Source organism: Lepisosteus oculatus, chromosome 19 (assembly GCF_040954835.1).
Source record: "Lepisosteus oculatus isolate fLepOcu1 chromosome 19, fLepOcu1.hap2, whole genome shotgun sequence".
In the NCBI taxonomy this organism is placed as follows: domain Eukaryota; kingdom Metazoa; phylum Chordata; class Actinopteri; order Semionotiformes; family Lepisosteidae; genus Lepisosteus; species Lepisosteus oculatus.
Genome location: NC_090714.1, coordinates 14,104,161 through 14,116,754, shown reverse-complemented (window position 1 = coordinate 14,116,754; position 12,594 = coordinate 14,104,161). Strand labels below are relative to the sequence as shown.

Genomic DNA, 12,594 nt, shown 5'->3' with positions numbered 1-12,594 from the left:
TCCTGCCCTGGAAATCAAGAATATCCTGACCTGCTCAAGGCCTCCCAGGTCTAGTTGGCACTGGGGGAAATGTGATCTGCTACCTGGGGAATCCTTTTTTCAGTCATATATACAGTATATATACCTCTCAGTACATCTCAGTCTCATACAATGACACGTGAGCCCTGGTGTCCTGGATTATGGGCTTTTGTAGTTTTGATTGTGCAGAATAAACCTGATACAGGGAATTGCACACTGTCTCAAACAGAGAAATTTGTTTCAGCTGGGAAAGCAAGGCAAGGAAAAAAGACTGATGATAAAGCATATGCTAAGTACATTGGATTTCATCCAGGTCAGTAATCCATTCATTCTAAAGTTCAACACTCTTGAAGGTGATGTCACAAGTGACAGGGAAGAGTGTTTGCAAGCTGAGGATGGAATCCAGGGCTGAGAACAGGTTTCTTAACACCATTTGGGGAAAAGAAATTGGATGCAGTTTCTTTCAATTTTAAAGATTAGTTGTCAAGGCTTGATGCAGGAAAATTACACATGGAAATATTTGATTGTCACACACGCCTTGAAAGAAATGTTGAAAAATGAAATGAAAAATGGAAAAAAGATGTTTGATAGTGCTGTTGTTTTGACAAAGATAAGAATTTATACAGTAGCTGCAGCTGACATGGAACATGGCGAAGGTACCAGAAGTGATAAGTTTATCATGTTCTGCCAATGTTCTGCATTGAAAAACGCCTTGTTTCAGTTCTGATGTATCAATTTGATTTCTAATGAGCTGGACAGATTATGGATTACTTAGCATTGCAGAGTAAAGCCAAGAGTGAATTTTCTTTTTCTACATGGTTATGGTGAAATGTAGATCACAGTCCAAAATCAGTATGAGACTAATAATCAATAAATTAACCAGTTGGTAACATCTATTTCTCTTTTAAAAAGAAATAAACTTTTGTATGTAGTGTACTGATATAGAGACATTTTTTAACTAAGCAAATGCAAGTTTATCCAAAGTAAAGTTTCAGAGTTCATTTTGTCCTGAGATGTCTAAAACAGGCTCTAAAGAATTTATGTCCATTTGTAAAAATCGTGTTTTTTCGTTGTACTGTGTCCCAAAATCAGTTTAGATGTGATGGCACAATAATAATTAACACATCAATGAGGGCGATGGTGATCTCTTCTTTAATGATAACTTTCTACTGAAATAGAACAAAGCATCTTTAACATTTTCACCATGGATTGTTCCTGTCTAAACATGAGATTGTACTAATTGTTACAGTACCCTGGAGCACCACTAATTCAGTGAAAAGACTGAGAAACTGATCTTTAAAAGAAGGCATCTCTTGTGCTTCACTAGTTTTGCCCTTCTCTGCTTAGTGACTTGATTTTTGTTCATAGAATCTCTAGCTACACATTACATTTAAACAATGAGCTTTTATGTTGCTTCCAGAGGCAACTGTCTAGCACAACCTGTTCTGTTTTCAGTTTTGCATGGGAGATTGAAAGGTGTTGTTTTGAATGCATTGAAAGTTGAGAAAACTCAAAACGTTTCAGCTGTACAATCAGCCGCTTTTTCCATTAATTTCGAAAGTGGAAGGACATTTCTTTTTAATAGAAGGTAGTACGTAAAAGGTCTCCCTTTTGGTAAGATTAAACAGAGGTCGGGGGGTGTTGTAATGGAAACATATTACCTTTACAGCACCCAAGGACATGCAATATATATAATGTGTACATGTAATGAAATATTATTCATGATTTAGTTTAGGCAAATTCTATGGCATTATTGTTTCTGACTGCTTTTCTTGCAGAGAAGGAGCATGTTGAATGTATTTCTAGTGTAGCGGTACATCACTGATTATATCTGATATTTGATTATGTAGTAATGTAGTGCAAGAAAACCATTAAAGTTAGTCATTTGGTATTTATTAATTATATACATTCCTTCATGTGGAAGAAATACACTGGCCTTTGCTTGGTAGCCCTGTCCTTTGCTGAATACCAGTGTGTCAATAAACGTCGCACTTTTGACAGCTGAAAAATGTTACTTCCCCACATGTTTTTCAGCTAATTAATGAACTCCTGTCTGCTCACCTCAGCTGAGCCTGGGTAGGATGTTTTGAACGCCGGCCCCGATCACTTCTGGATCCATCAGCGTGGATGGGTTTCCTGTTCGTCCGTACTGAACCGTTACTGCATGTGACAGCCTGCGGTTCTGTCAGAATGAATCACCCCCCCCCCCCCCCTCGAAACCCCTCTGCAAAGGGAAGTGACAAGTTAATGGAAGCTAAAGCACTCTAATGGTAGCGCCTGGTGAAAGCAGGCTAAGTCATCCGCAGCGCTTGCCCTGGCTTTTGAAGACGTCTCTTTGCATTGCTCTCTGGACAGGAGGCCTGGAATCACAGTGCTCGCACCTCTCTCCCCTCCTCCGCAAGCCCATCGCAGGAATGACAGGATCAGAGGAATCGGTTCTCCAGCAGCATGCGGTTCATATAGCGCACAGCAAATAGATGCTCTAACGCCGAGAAATATAGGTGTTATCTCTTAAGTGCCGCCGTTTGCATTGCTTGAATCCCAGAAAGATCAAACGTACAGTACAGGCAAGCAGGCAGGCAAGGCAAAGAGCTATGGTGTCTAAACATATTCGGTGGCTGAAGAGGAAAAGCACTGTAGAACATGATAGCCGCTTGATCGAAATCCATATTTAAAAAATCTGCAGTAATATTCCTCTTGTCAACATAATTGAATGGGGACACCACTTTCTGTGAAAAAAAAACTGCATTTTCTATCAGGCAGAAAATTCTATTTCTGTAAAAGAATCCAGTTACATAGAGTACAGGTAGGAGCTATTGTTATTTAACTGACATTAGGGTTGGGATACTGTGATTGCTCCTTTTCTTTGTGGCATAAACAAATAGCTCAAAAGAGCTTTTTTCTTTTCTTTAGGCTATAGTGAAAAATGTGCCAAAGGGAGTTGTTGCATTAGCGGCAACACAGGAGTTCTTTAAGGATTTATTTAAAAGCCATAAGAGCTTATCAGGAATGTATAAACAGGCACTGTAGGGTTTGTCGTGGGTCAAGGAAACCATCATTGTGACAAAAAAAAACTTTCCTGTGAAGTTTCTCAATGTGACACGTTTGAAAGAAAGAAAAGTTTTAAGACATACACTGTTTTTTTTTCTTTTTAATGTTCTGAAAAGAAAAATAAACAGAATTTCAAGGTGCTTTGTGAAGAGTAATGGGTTCCCTCATGTGAATCTGATTAGTTGAAAAATGCCTCCCTTAACACTGTTATTAATATTCCGTACTTGAGGTGGTATTGGTCTCTGTTTCCAAGTTTAAATGTTAGATTTTCTTCTCAGTACCACACGAAGGTAGAATGCATTCTAATCTGTATTATCAGCTAGTATAGGGAGGACCTTATTCATTATAGCACTGCTATTTTTTTTTCCATTGAAGTACATTCATCATATGAGTGACATGATTAATATGAATATTGATTGCAATCTGAGTAACCTAGCTTTTAGTATTCCAGTCTGGACATAAAATTTCAATATTAATTAGAAAAAAAAAGTAATTTGCTAAATGCCAGCATACTTGATTTCTGAATGGAAATGAAAAAATATATAAATGGTTTATTGATTGGTTAAAAGGACCTCATTCACAATACATCATCTGCACAGTAATAGCAAATGCTATAAGTTTATTATCCATTTTCATGCAATTTCAACAGCACCCAGGAGTTCCTTGGCATTGATCTCTAGGATGCAACTTTAGAGAAAGCAGATTCCTTTTTTCCAGCACTTTTACATGAAAGGTTTTTTTCTTGAGATGAACAACAGCAAGAGGTAATGCTGTTGGTCGTGGTAGTAATTAAAGTGACAGCATGTGCTCTGCAGTTATGCAATAGATGTAGCTCTGGAACATTGAAATCACAGCTGTGACTTTTCAGCAAACTTCTTTTATTTACATATATATATGCTTTTGGGTATAGTCTCTATATTTTTTTTATATTACTAGCTTCATAACACCTCAAATAAGTAGATTGGCAGAGTCCCTAAAATACACCACCATTACTTCATACTGTAGGAAAGCTTCCTTTTATTAATGTGAAGGACCTCTGTACTCGATATTTTAGAAAAGTGAGTTCTTGATTACCTGCTCTCTCTGCAAACATCTATGGTTTTCAGTTGCTGAATTTCTTGCCACTTTGACTGCAAAGCAACAGGTTTTTAACTCCAGCCCAGGATTTCATGATTATCTGCTGTTAATCCTGTCATGGCATGGTCATACTCATGGTAAGAGTATGGTTTTGTACATAATAGCAGACAGTTCAACTTATGTTTCAGCCACTCTGGAATTTTAATTAAGATGGAAATGATGTAATGATTTTTGCAGCTACTGTTATATTCTGTTATATTATATTCTATGTGGGTGGTGTTTCCTGTAAAGAGTTAGCTGTCTCATTTTATTTTTTGAAGTACTTACTGTATTATATTACAATGCAATACTCTACCCACTGTACTCATGATCCCTTCAGCCAGTTCCTCACTGACACATTAAAGTAACCCATTAAACAGTCCAATACACTGCAGAGACTTCTCTGTTTAAGGTAGCAACTTTCAGTTTCTGTTTTTCCTCACAGACTGGTACTAATTCTACCTGACACATTCATTGCTTCACATTGTTACACTGAATAGGAAGAACGTTCTGTAATCAAACTCTTTCTTCACTTTTGGTAGTCTAGTGTAATAAAGTAGAACACAATGTCTGTGTGAATTAGGATACAATACTTTACAGTGTGTTCATTCACCGTTAATTTCTTCGTATTTGTACCTAAAGAGCACATCAAGCAATTTAATTTAGACTAAATTTAGAAACCGTATGATCAACATGTTTGAAATGAATAACATGAGATGAATCAAGGGCTTTGGTTTGAGGCCCAGTTCAGATATCATTCATTTTACAAAAGCCAATCACAATCTTAATGAGAAGGAAGAAGCAGAAGAGAAAATGAGGAAAGTGAAACCGGTTTTATGGCCTGCTTTTCTGGAGGTCAGCTGAGGACAGTCCACACATCGGTGGGTTTGAAAACTGTGCAGGTGTACATTTCGCATTCCCTGTATTCTAGTGAGAATGAACACTTTCTTGATGGAAACCAGCAGGTTGCAGCCGGGGCAAAAATGCATACTGCACAGTGCTGCCCTCTTTGTATAAAGGACCATCAGCACAGATAGGATTCTCTCCTTAGAGACATTTCCCATGTAGTGTAGCAAATCTGACCAGATCAAATTACACTTGACACCAAAGCTGTATTGTTCTCTCTGTCTGGTTGGATGAGTTTATTTGAAATGGCTTGCTGAAAGTTTTTGTTTGTTTGTTTGTTTGTTTTCTGCTGGTGCTTGGCATTTTACAGAAAGAACTGTAACTGGGCTGCTACAGTATTTTATTACTGGATGTGGGGTTGTACTGTGGTGTCCCAAGTTACACATTGGTATAAAAACTCTACAACACTCAATCTTAATCAATTTGCTAGCGTGTGACAGACAGCTATAACGAATTACATTCCTATAGTTTCCACACGAGGAGAAAACTGCTCCCATGCAATCTGGCACTCTTCCTCAGTGCTTCAAGACTCACAGATGTATTTGTCCCATTGTCTACATGATGCCACATTGCAGCTCGTGTCCCATCTGTTTGAGTAATTACTGTCATGTAAACTGGTTTTCCAAATTGTGCACTGCATTGTGGATACATCGTCGCTATATGGCAATTCTGATTAACGAGATTACTGGAATAATTATTGGTACAGTGAAATCAGCTGAAAGACTAATCTTTTTGTGATCTTAATAAACAGTTTCAAAGAAATCAGTATGAGGTTGTCCTGTAAGAAGAGATGGCTTAGGGTGGTAAATGAGACAAGTGTGGCCTACAGACAAAGGATGAAGCAGGTGTGAACAAGACCTGTCCTCGTTCTAATCAATAGAATAAATTTAAAGACATGTAATGTACAATAGAATACATTTATGTCTATATATTGCTTATTTAAAAAGTTCAACTTTATTAACTGTTCTACTCTATTTCACATATTACAACATATTATATGAAAAAATGCATGTGTTGGAAAATCCTCTAACATATTTGGCAAACTTTGTACAGCCATCCAGATGAACAATTTCGCCCAAGTTAGTGCCTTAAGATGCTGCATCTTCAACACATTACTGCACCAGTCTGAAACTGCGAAAAGATTACATAGTTTACAGAGACAAGAACACAGAGCACATACAGTAGCTTTCATTTTTGCTGGTTTAGTAAAATTCTGGCCATTAGCTGGAGAAAGCGTATGACAGACAGTCATGTCCTTCAAATGACTCGCCTAGACTTCATGCAAAGATTGTTAGGCGCCCAAGTGCTCCGCTGTCGTCTAAGCCACGATGAAAGCATGTCATGGGACAGAAAGTCAAAGTCCATTCTCCATGGCCTTCTTAAAGGTTGCTCCTTCTTTCAGTTGCTACCTGAAACTTCAGCCTGGAGACTGTGACTGATAACAAGTGCTGAGAGGGCAGAGGCAGGCCAGAGCTCTCAGAGACGCATGGACAAGCCAGGAAGCTGTTGTCTGCAGTACATGCCTTCCACTGGCACCTGATCTATGTGAGCTACAGGAGAACCTGCGTTTACTGGGCTGACTTCCCACATCAGAGCCAAGCATTACTCTGAGTGCTCCATTGTTCCCAATATGCAAGAAAATGAATTACATGTAGTTATTACTTTAAAAAACAAAAACTATTCCCTGCACATCTAATATTTGAACAATTTTATAAAGACATTAATTTAACCTTAAATACCAGATACATACTTTATTTCTAAACATGTTCAGTCAGTCCAATGGCATTTCAACAGCATATACTCAAATTCCGCAGTGCAATCCTGCCAATGGAAATTGAATAAGCTTTTTGCAACACAGGCTTGAAATTCTTAATGGCTTGAGAATTAGATACTTGGTTTCTCAGACATCCTCTCAGGTAAAAATCAAATTTTGCAGGTTTGGTCCTCATCCATGGATTGTAAGGGGCCTTGTTTGAATGTTACAAGTGTACCATGAACTTCAATCTCTCTATATAGTCACAGCAGAATCCCTACTTCAATACTAATTTGTCACAAAGAATGCTTTTTTATTCCTTTTGTATGATGCGATATTGAATGACAGCAGCTACTGTTGGTGCTGTTATGCAAGCTTTTAAATAATCAGTCCAGTTTAGCTTCATGGAAATATCTATGCTCCTGCCATCTTATGCAACAGTTTTTAAAATATTATGGGCAAATGAATAAATATTCCCTTTATGTTGCTCTTAAAGGAAATATGGATAATTGACTTCAGTAGTATGTCTGTTATTGAAACACCCAGCACCATGCCCTGTATTCCAATCAAGAATATTAGACACATACTGTGAAAACAGTAGTGTTATTTTATGTAAAATTATACTGAATATATATATTTTTCATGTCTTGTCTGGCTGAACTGGGTTTATAAACTATGGCATTGACTTGTGGTGTCAGGTGTAACCTAGAGTTTGAATAACATAAAGACTGGCTTCCAGTCCCCAAGTCTAACCACTAGGCCACACTGTCTCCCTTTCCTCATTGATAACACAGAAGGAAGACCTGCATGCCGTACTTGTACCACAATGGGAAGACAAATTCAAAGGGAAAATGGAATTTCGATCTTGAATCTTTGGGTGGATTGAATCTTTCCATTTCTTATAAAAAACGGTTTCTTTTATTAGAACAGATTTTTTTTCTTGAGAGGATGCATTTTAAAACGGAAGGCAGCTGTTCCTACGTAAAAAAAAAATCACTAAAACCTCACTTATCAGAACTAAAGCAATAGCTCTGTACAGTTTTAATAATCGTGCTTTGTGTTTTGTGCAAACGATGTTGTGCCTGTGACATTTACAAAGAGACATTTACTGTATCTCTCTTGCTTCTGCAGGAACCTGATTTAGATACATATACAGTATAGAAAGAGAGCATACAGTATGAACAAAAAAAATCTATCCTCTACATAATTGTCACTCAAGACTTGTTCAAAACCTGATTATAACTTTCTTATAACCTGCACTTCCAAAACTAAGATATATTTATCAGTGGGGAATGTTAAACTGAAGCACTTACTCATGAAACTACAATTTAGGGCTCTTGTTGTACAAAAAAAGTTATAAATAATTTATACTGAGAACATAGTCAGCCACCTTTTCCACCTCGTGGAATACAATTGCTGCAACATGAAGGGCCCTCTTTTTAGAAATACAATTTGATTAAAATCAATGGTTTGCATGTTTGTGAAGTGATGGGAACCCAGTAGTTCCTTGAGGTGCTAACTGAGGTTCAAAAGGCAGACAGTGTTTTAAGTAGTAAAATACACAAAAATCTATATTTTAAAGCTTAAGGAACCTACAGTAAGTATTTGTTCTTCCATGCTAATTTTACCATAAGACCATAAGACATGTTTTGCAACTGCTGTATTTGCAATGCAGACAAATGGACTGACAATGTTATTAGCTCAAGCTGTAGTTTTTTAAAGGAAATGTATCTGAAAGTGAGACTGAATAAGCTTATTACTGAAATTTTGAATGACATGCGTGCTTCTGTCTTTCTAATGTAACACAAAAACTGAGGGATGTTCTTCCTTTACATCATAACTGAGACCTACAGCTGTTTACAAGGATGGACTAAGTGCTGTAGTCTGGAATCAATCACTAAATTGAGGCTTGTTTCTTTAGTACTGCCTTTATTGTTGTAATTACACAATGTGCTGGAAAATCCTGTGGTACAGTAACTGTATTAATAATGTATTTGCTAAAGTTTCTTAAAGCTGCCTTTTGTGTTTTTCCTTAGCGTCATTTACAGTAGGTAGTGAGGCCCTCCCCCCCCCATTTGGTTATACCCAGCACAGCATGATTACACACCTTCTGCAGTTTTGTTTAAATCTCTACAAGAGTCATTTGTCTGAGCTGACTGTGAGGTCTGGGTACAACCCAGTTATACCAGTTGTGAGCGACTGTGAATAAAGTGAGCGTTGCTCAAAGGTTATTACCCTGGATTGAACACATGGGAAGAGTGTTGAGGGCAGAGCTGTTGGATCGCTCTCTGCTTGCAGCTGTGTAAGAGATGTCTGCCCTGGGTAACACATATGCAAGTCTGGGGAGGCTGCACAGCCCCAGACACACAAAGCACTTTTGAATTACACTTAATACAGACACACTTCTTCTTTGTTTAGGAATAAAAATGTGTGTCTTCTTAGGGCATGGTTACACTACTGTTTGTTTCTCACACACATATTTCTTATTTTATTAAGTCACAGAACTCGCGCATGAAGGTTCTGTGTTTTTTTAAATCTGAGATTGTTGCTTAGAATTTTTTTATATATATATAACAACCACTTCTCTGGCCACAGAAAGGGTTAACTTAAGAAAAGTCCCCGTGGACTTGCGCCGCGAAATATTGGAAGAGTCAATGGAAATAACACTGTACTTAATAGACAGAGCAAATTAGCAATTCTCTTTTGCCCTAGGGTGAGTGTAGGCCTTCATAATGTCTTGATCTTTTTGAAAAGAACTAGAAAAGAAAAGCAGTTTCATAAGAAAAAAAATCTTAAAATGGAAGTGGGGATTTTCGTGACGAGCAAATAGCAGAGGGGTGATTGGCTGTCACCTGAGGAAGGCAGAGTGACAAAGAAGAGTCTCTTTAAAGGCATCCAATTATTCTTCCTGTGCACATTTGCCTCTTTTTATACCAACGCTTTTGTGGCCATTAAAAGGGGTGTGATGGTTGTTAGTATTTGAGAAAATTCTTAATTATAAAACTGTACAGCTTCCCTTTTTTTTTTTTCCACTGCTCCTTATTAAGCGAAAACATTTGTGGATTTCTTCAAACTGCTACAGTGGCAATTATCTTCAAGGTCATTAACTGTATAATCCCGAGATTGCGTCAGAAGCAGGACTACTGTTCTTTGCAGCCGGGCCGTCGGTACTGTACATGTAATGGTGTGAGCTCTGTGCTTAGGGACTGCTTCCACACTGGCACCCACATCTTAGGAAAATAAGGAAACTTAGCTGGAGAAACACTGAAGTTCCAGTCAGTATTCTGTTTAATGTTATTTATGGGGTTTAAAATGATTGAGGAAGATTATGTCAATTAATTTCTCATAGCGTAATTGATCATATTTTATAAGATTGTTTATAGAGGTAGGGCATATTACCTAAATTAAAGTGTGACCCACATTTTTCAGATGTAAAATATACAGTACTGAGGATCATGATTCTCTGTCGAATTCATGATGACAATGACATTATTAGTATTGTTGTTGGTGTTATTGTGTTGATGGTGAGGATTCACATCCATTATTGTTATTCTTTAGTCCAGCGGCTACCTTTTTGTAAGTCGTTTACAAATTTGTAGCCACAGAAATATTTAGAATTCCCCAAAAAAGCACAAAAAAATAGACGCGATTCTTCCTGTCTTTCTCTGCTATAAAACAGCAAAACAACATTTTGCCCTTGTCGGTTAGACCTTCTTTGTACCCAAATGAAATATTCATTCTTTTGCTGGTGAAATAATTTGTTTGATCTCTTTTAATGTGTCTTTCTGGAGTTTCCGGGTTAAAAAGGTTAAAGAAAGGGTTACAGGAATTTGTATTGCAGCTTGAGAGAGATTTCCTGAATGAGCTACGGAGTACACCCCTTTGTTGTAATTCAATAAATTATTTACTTTAAGACTCTCCCCAGTTCAGGGAAATGGTCTTTTTGGAAGCAGCAGCTACCCTAGGAGAATAGCTAAGTTGTCTTCTTAAAGGTATTTTTCTTTTAGCTTAACTGACGTTTTCAGAGCAGACCTTCCTTGTAAGGAATTAATAATTGATGCCTTTCTTCAAAAATAATTTGCTTGATGTTGTGTGCGTGTGCCGATCTTTTAGAAGAGACAATTGCCAGGAGATCTCATAGTGGGTTGGTATCTTTGTTACAATTCCATTTCTGTGAGGAACGTTCGACTCCTGTCTGCCAAGCAAGCCCTTTGTAAGTAAATAAATTTTTAATGCATTTAATCACAGGTTATTTACTTACAATTGCAGTAATTTCTCGCTGTTTTTGATTTCATTTTATTTTGAGTCAAGGGGATCTATTAGTTAAAAGACTTTCTTGAAAAATAAATAAATGCACAATTTCCATGTGCACCACTGTGAGGTATTAGGACTGATTGCTGATTTGGCAGGAGGTCACTGCATTTTGAGAGTGTTTTTAGATGGAAATCGTGAAACAATAGGGGAGGGGGAGAAGTATGTTGATTGGGTGTTGAGGTTGTATAGCTTGTATAGCTCCATTTAACACTGCTGCCGTTTTTGTCTGTGGATTCCTTGTATTTTATTGTTATCATTCAAAGCCCTCTCAAAACATTCATCCCAAGAGCAGCACTGCAAAAAAAAAAAATCATAAGTATTTGTTGCACTTTAATAAAAAAAAAAAATCCCTTTTTTATTTTAAAAACTTCACAGTGCAATGTCGTTTTTTTTAAAAAAGATCTTTAATTAGATTTGCACGCAATTAAGAAACAAAATAATATTTTTGGGATGGCATAATAAGTTGCCAATCCGGTCTTCTGTTATTTGTTTTTGAGACAATCCATTTCCCCCTTTTTTTTTTTCTCCCCTATGTCAGGTCATAAGAGGGAGGTATCTGAATGATTATATCAAAAGGGCAATTCAATTCCAACTGGACAATGGCATTAGTTTCCCAAAAATCTCAACAGCTATTTGTGATTCAGTGCTGCCCTCCCCTCCTCCCCCTCCCCGGGGAATTCAGAAATGCGGTATCTGAATTTCGGTGAATGGAAAAGACTCTGCCCTAGGACCCATTTGACAAATGAGAAGCCGTACAGCATCAGCACCAGTCGAGTGAAGCCCCAGCAAAGGAGAGGAGGCAGTCTCTCTCCACTAGTCAGCAGCTAACTGCTCACTGCATTGCCTGAGCCTTGAACTGTCAGGGAAGTTGCATACACCCATCGGTAGGCTGCAGGCTCTCTCTTCTCTCAATGTTCCATTTGCAATCTCTTGAACCTGCTGGGGGGCCTTGACTGAGCTGGCGAAGTGAGCTTTCTAAGGTTTACACAGACACTCTCTCACACACACACACGCACACACACACGCATACATATATACACGAGCCTACAGACGCACGCGCTGAGGCACACACACACACACACACACGTTCCCGTTCTGCTTCGAAACCTTAGCTGCTGCCAGCTCGACAAGCAACTCCAACAAGCAGTGAAACTCAGCTGACAAGACAGGACAAGCGTGTGTGCATGCAAGCCCCTTCACTTGTTCTACGTAGACTTCAGAGAAGCACAATGCAGCATCCTCTTACGGGTGCAACGTGCGTCGCACTGCCCAACGTGGGCATGTGTCCTCAGCTTTCCTGTGCCTTGACTTTCATGTACTTACAGCAGGTAAGTGCACCTCTCTATTTTCTGCACTGTGAGAAATGCTTCTGTTATTCTTTAAAACTGTAGGTGCCTGTGCTTTGTATTTGAGATGCTACAGTTAAACCCATGAAA

General features: G+C 38.2%; 1 protein-coding gene across 24 annotated transcripts in view; it reads left to right on the top strand.

Annotated features, from left to right (window-relative positions):
* Window positions 1-12,594, top strand: part of rbfox1 (RNA binding fox-1 homolog 1) — a 644,474-nt gene that overhangs the window by 478,515 nt on the left and 153,365 nt on the right. Inside the window, exon 1 of one of the 24 annotated variants that reach the window (XM_015360477.2) lies at window positions 11,994-12,486. The exons of 22 other annotated variants lie outside the window; for them this stretch is intronic. In XM_015360477.2, the coding sequence (XP_015215963.1) occupies window positions 12,343-12,486 (144 nt within the window). In that variant the 5' untranslated portion in view covers window positions 11,994-12,342. Of the gene's footprint in view, window positions 1-11,993; window positions 12,487-12,594 lie in introns of those variants that run through there. One more of the 24 variants, XM_015360478.2, reaches the window with a different exon arrangement.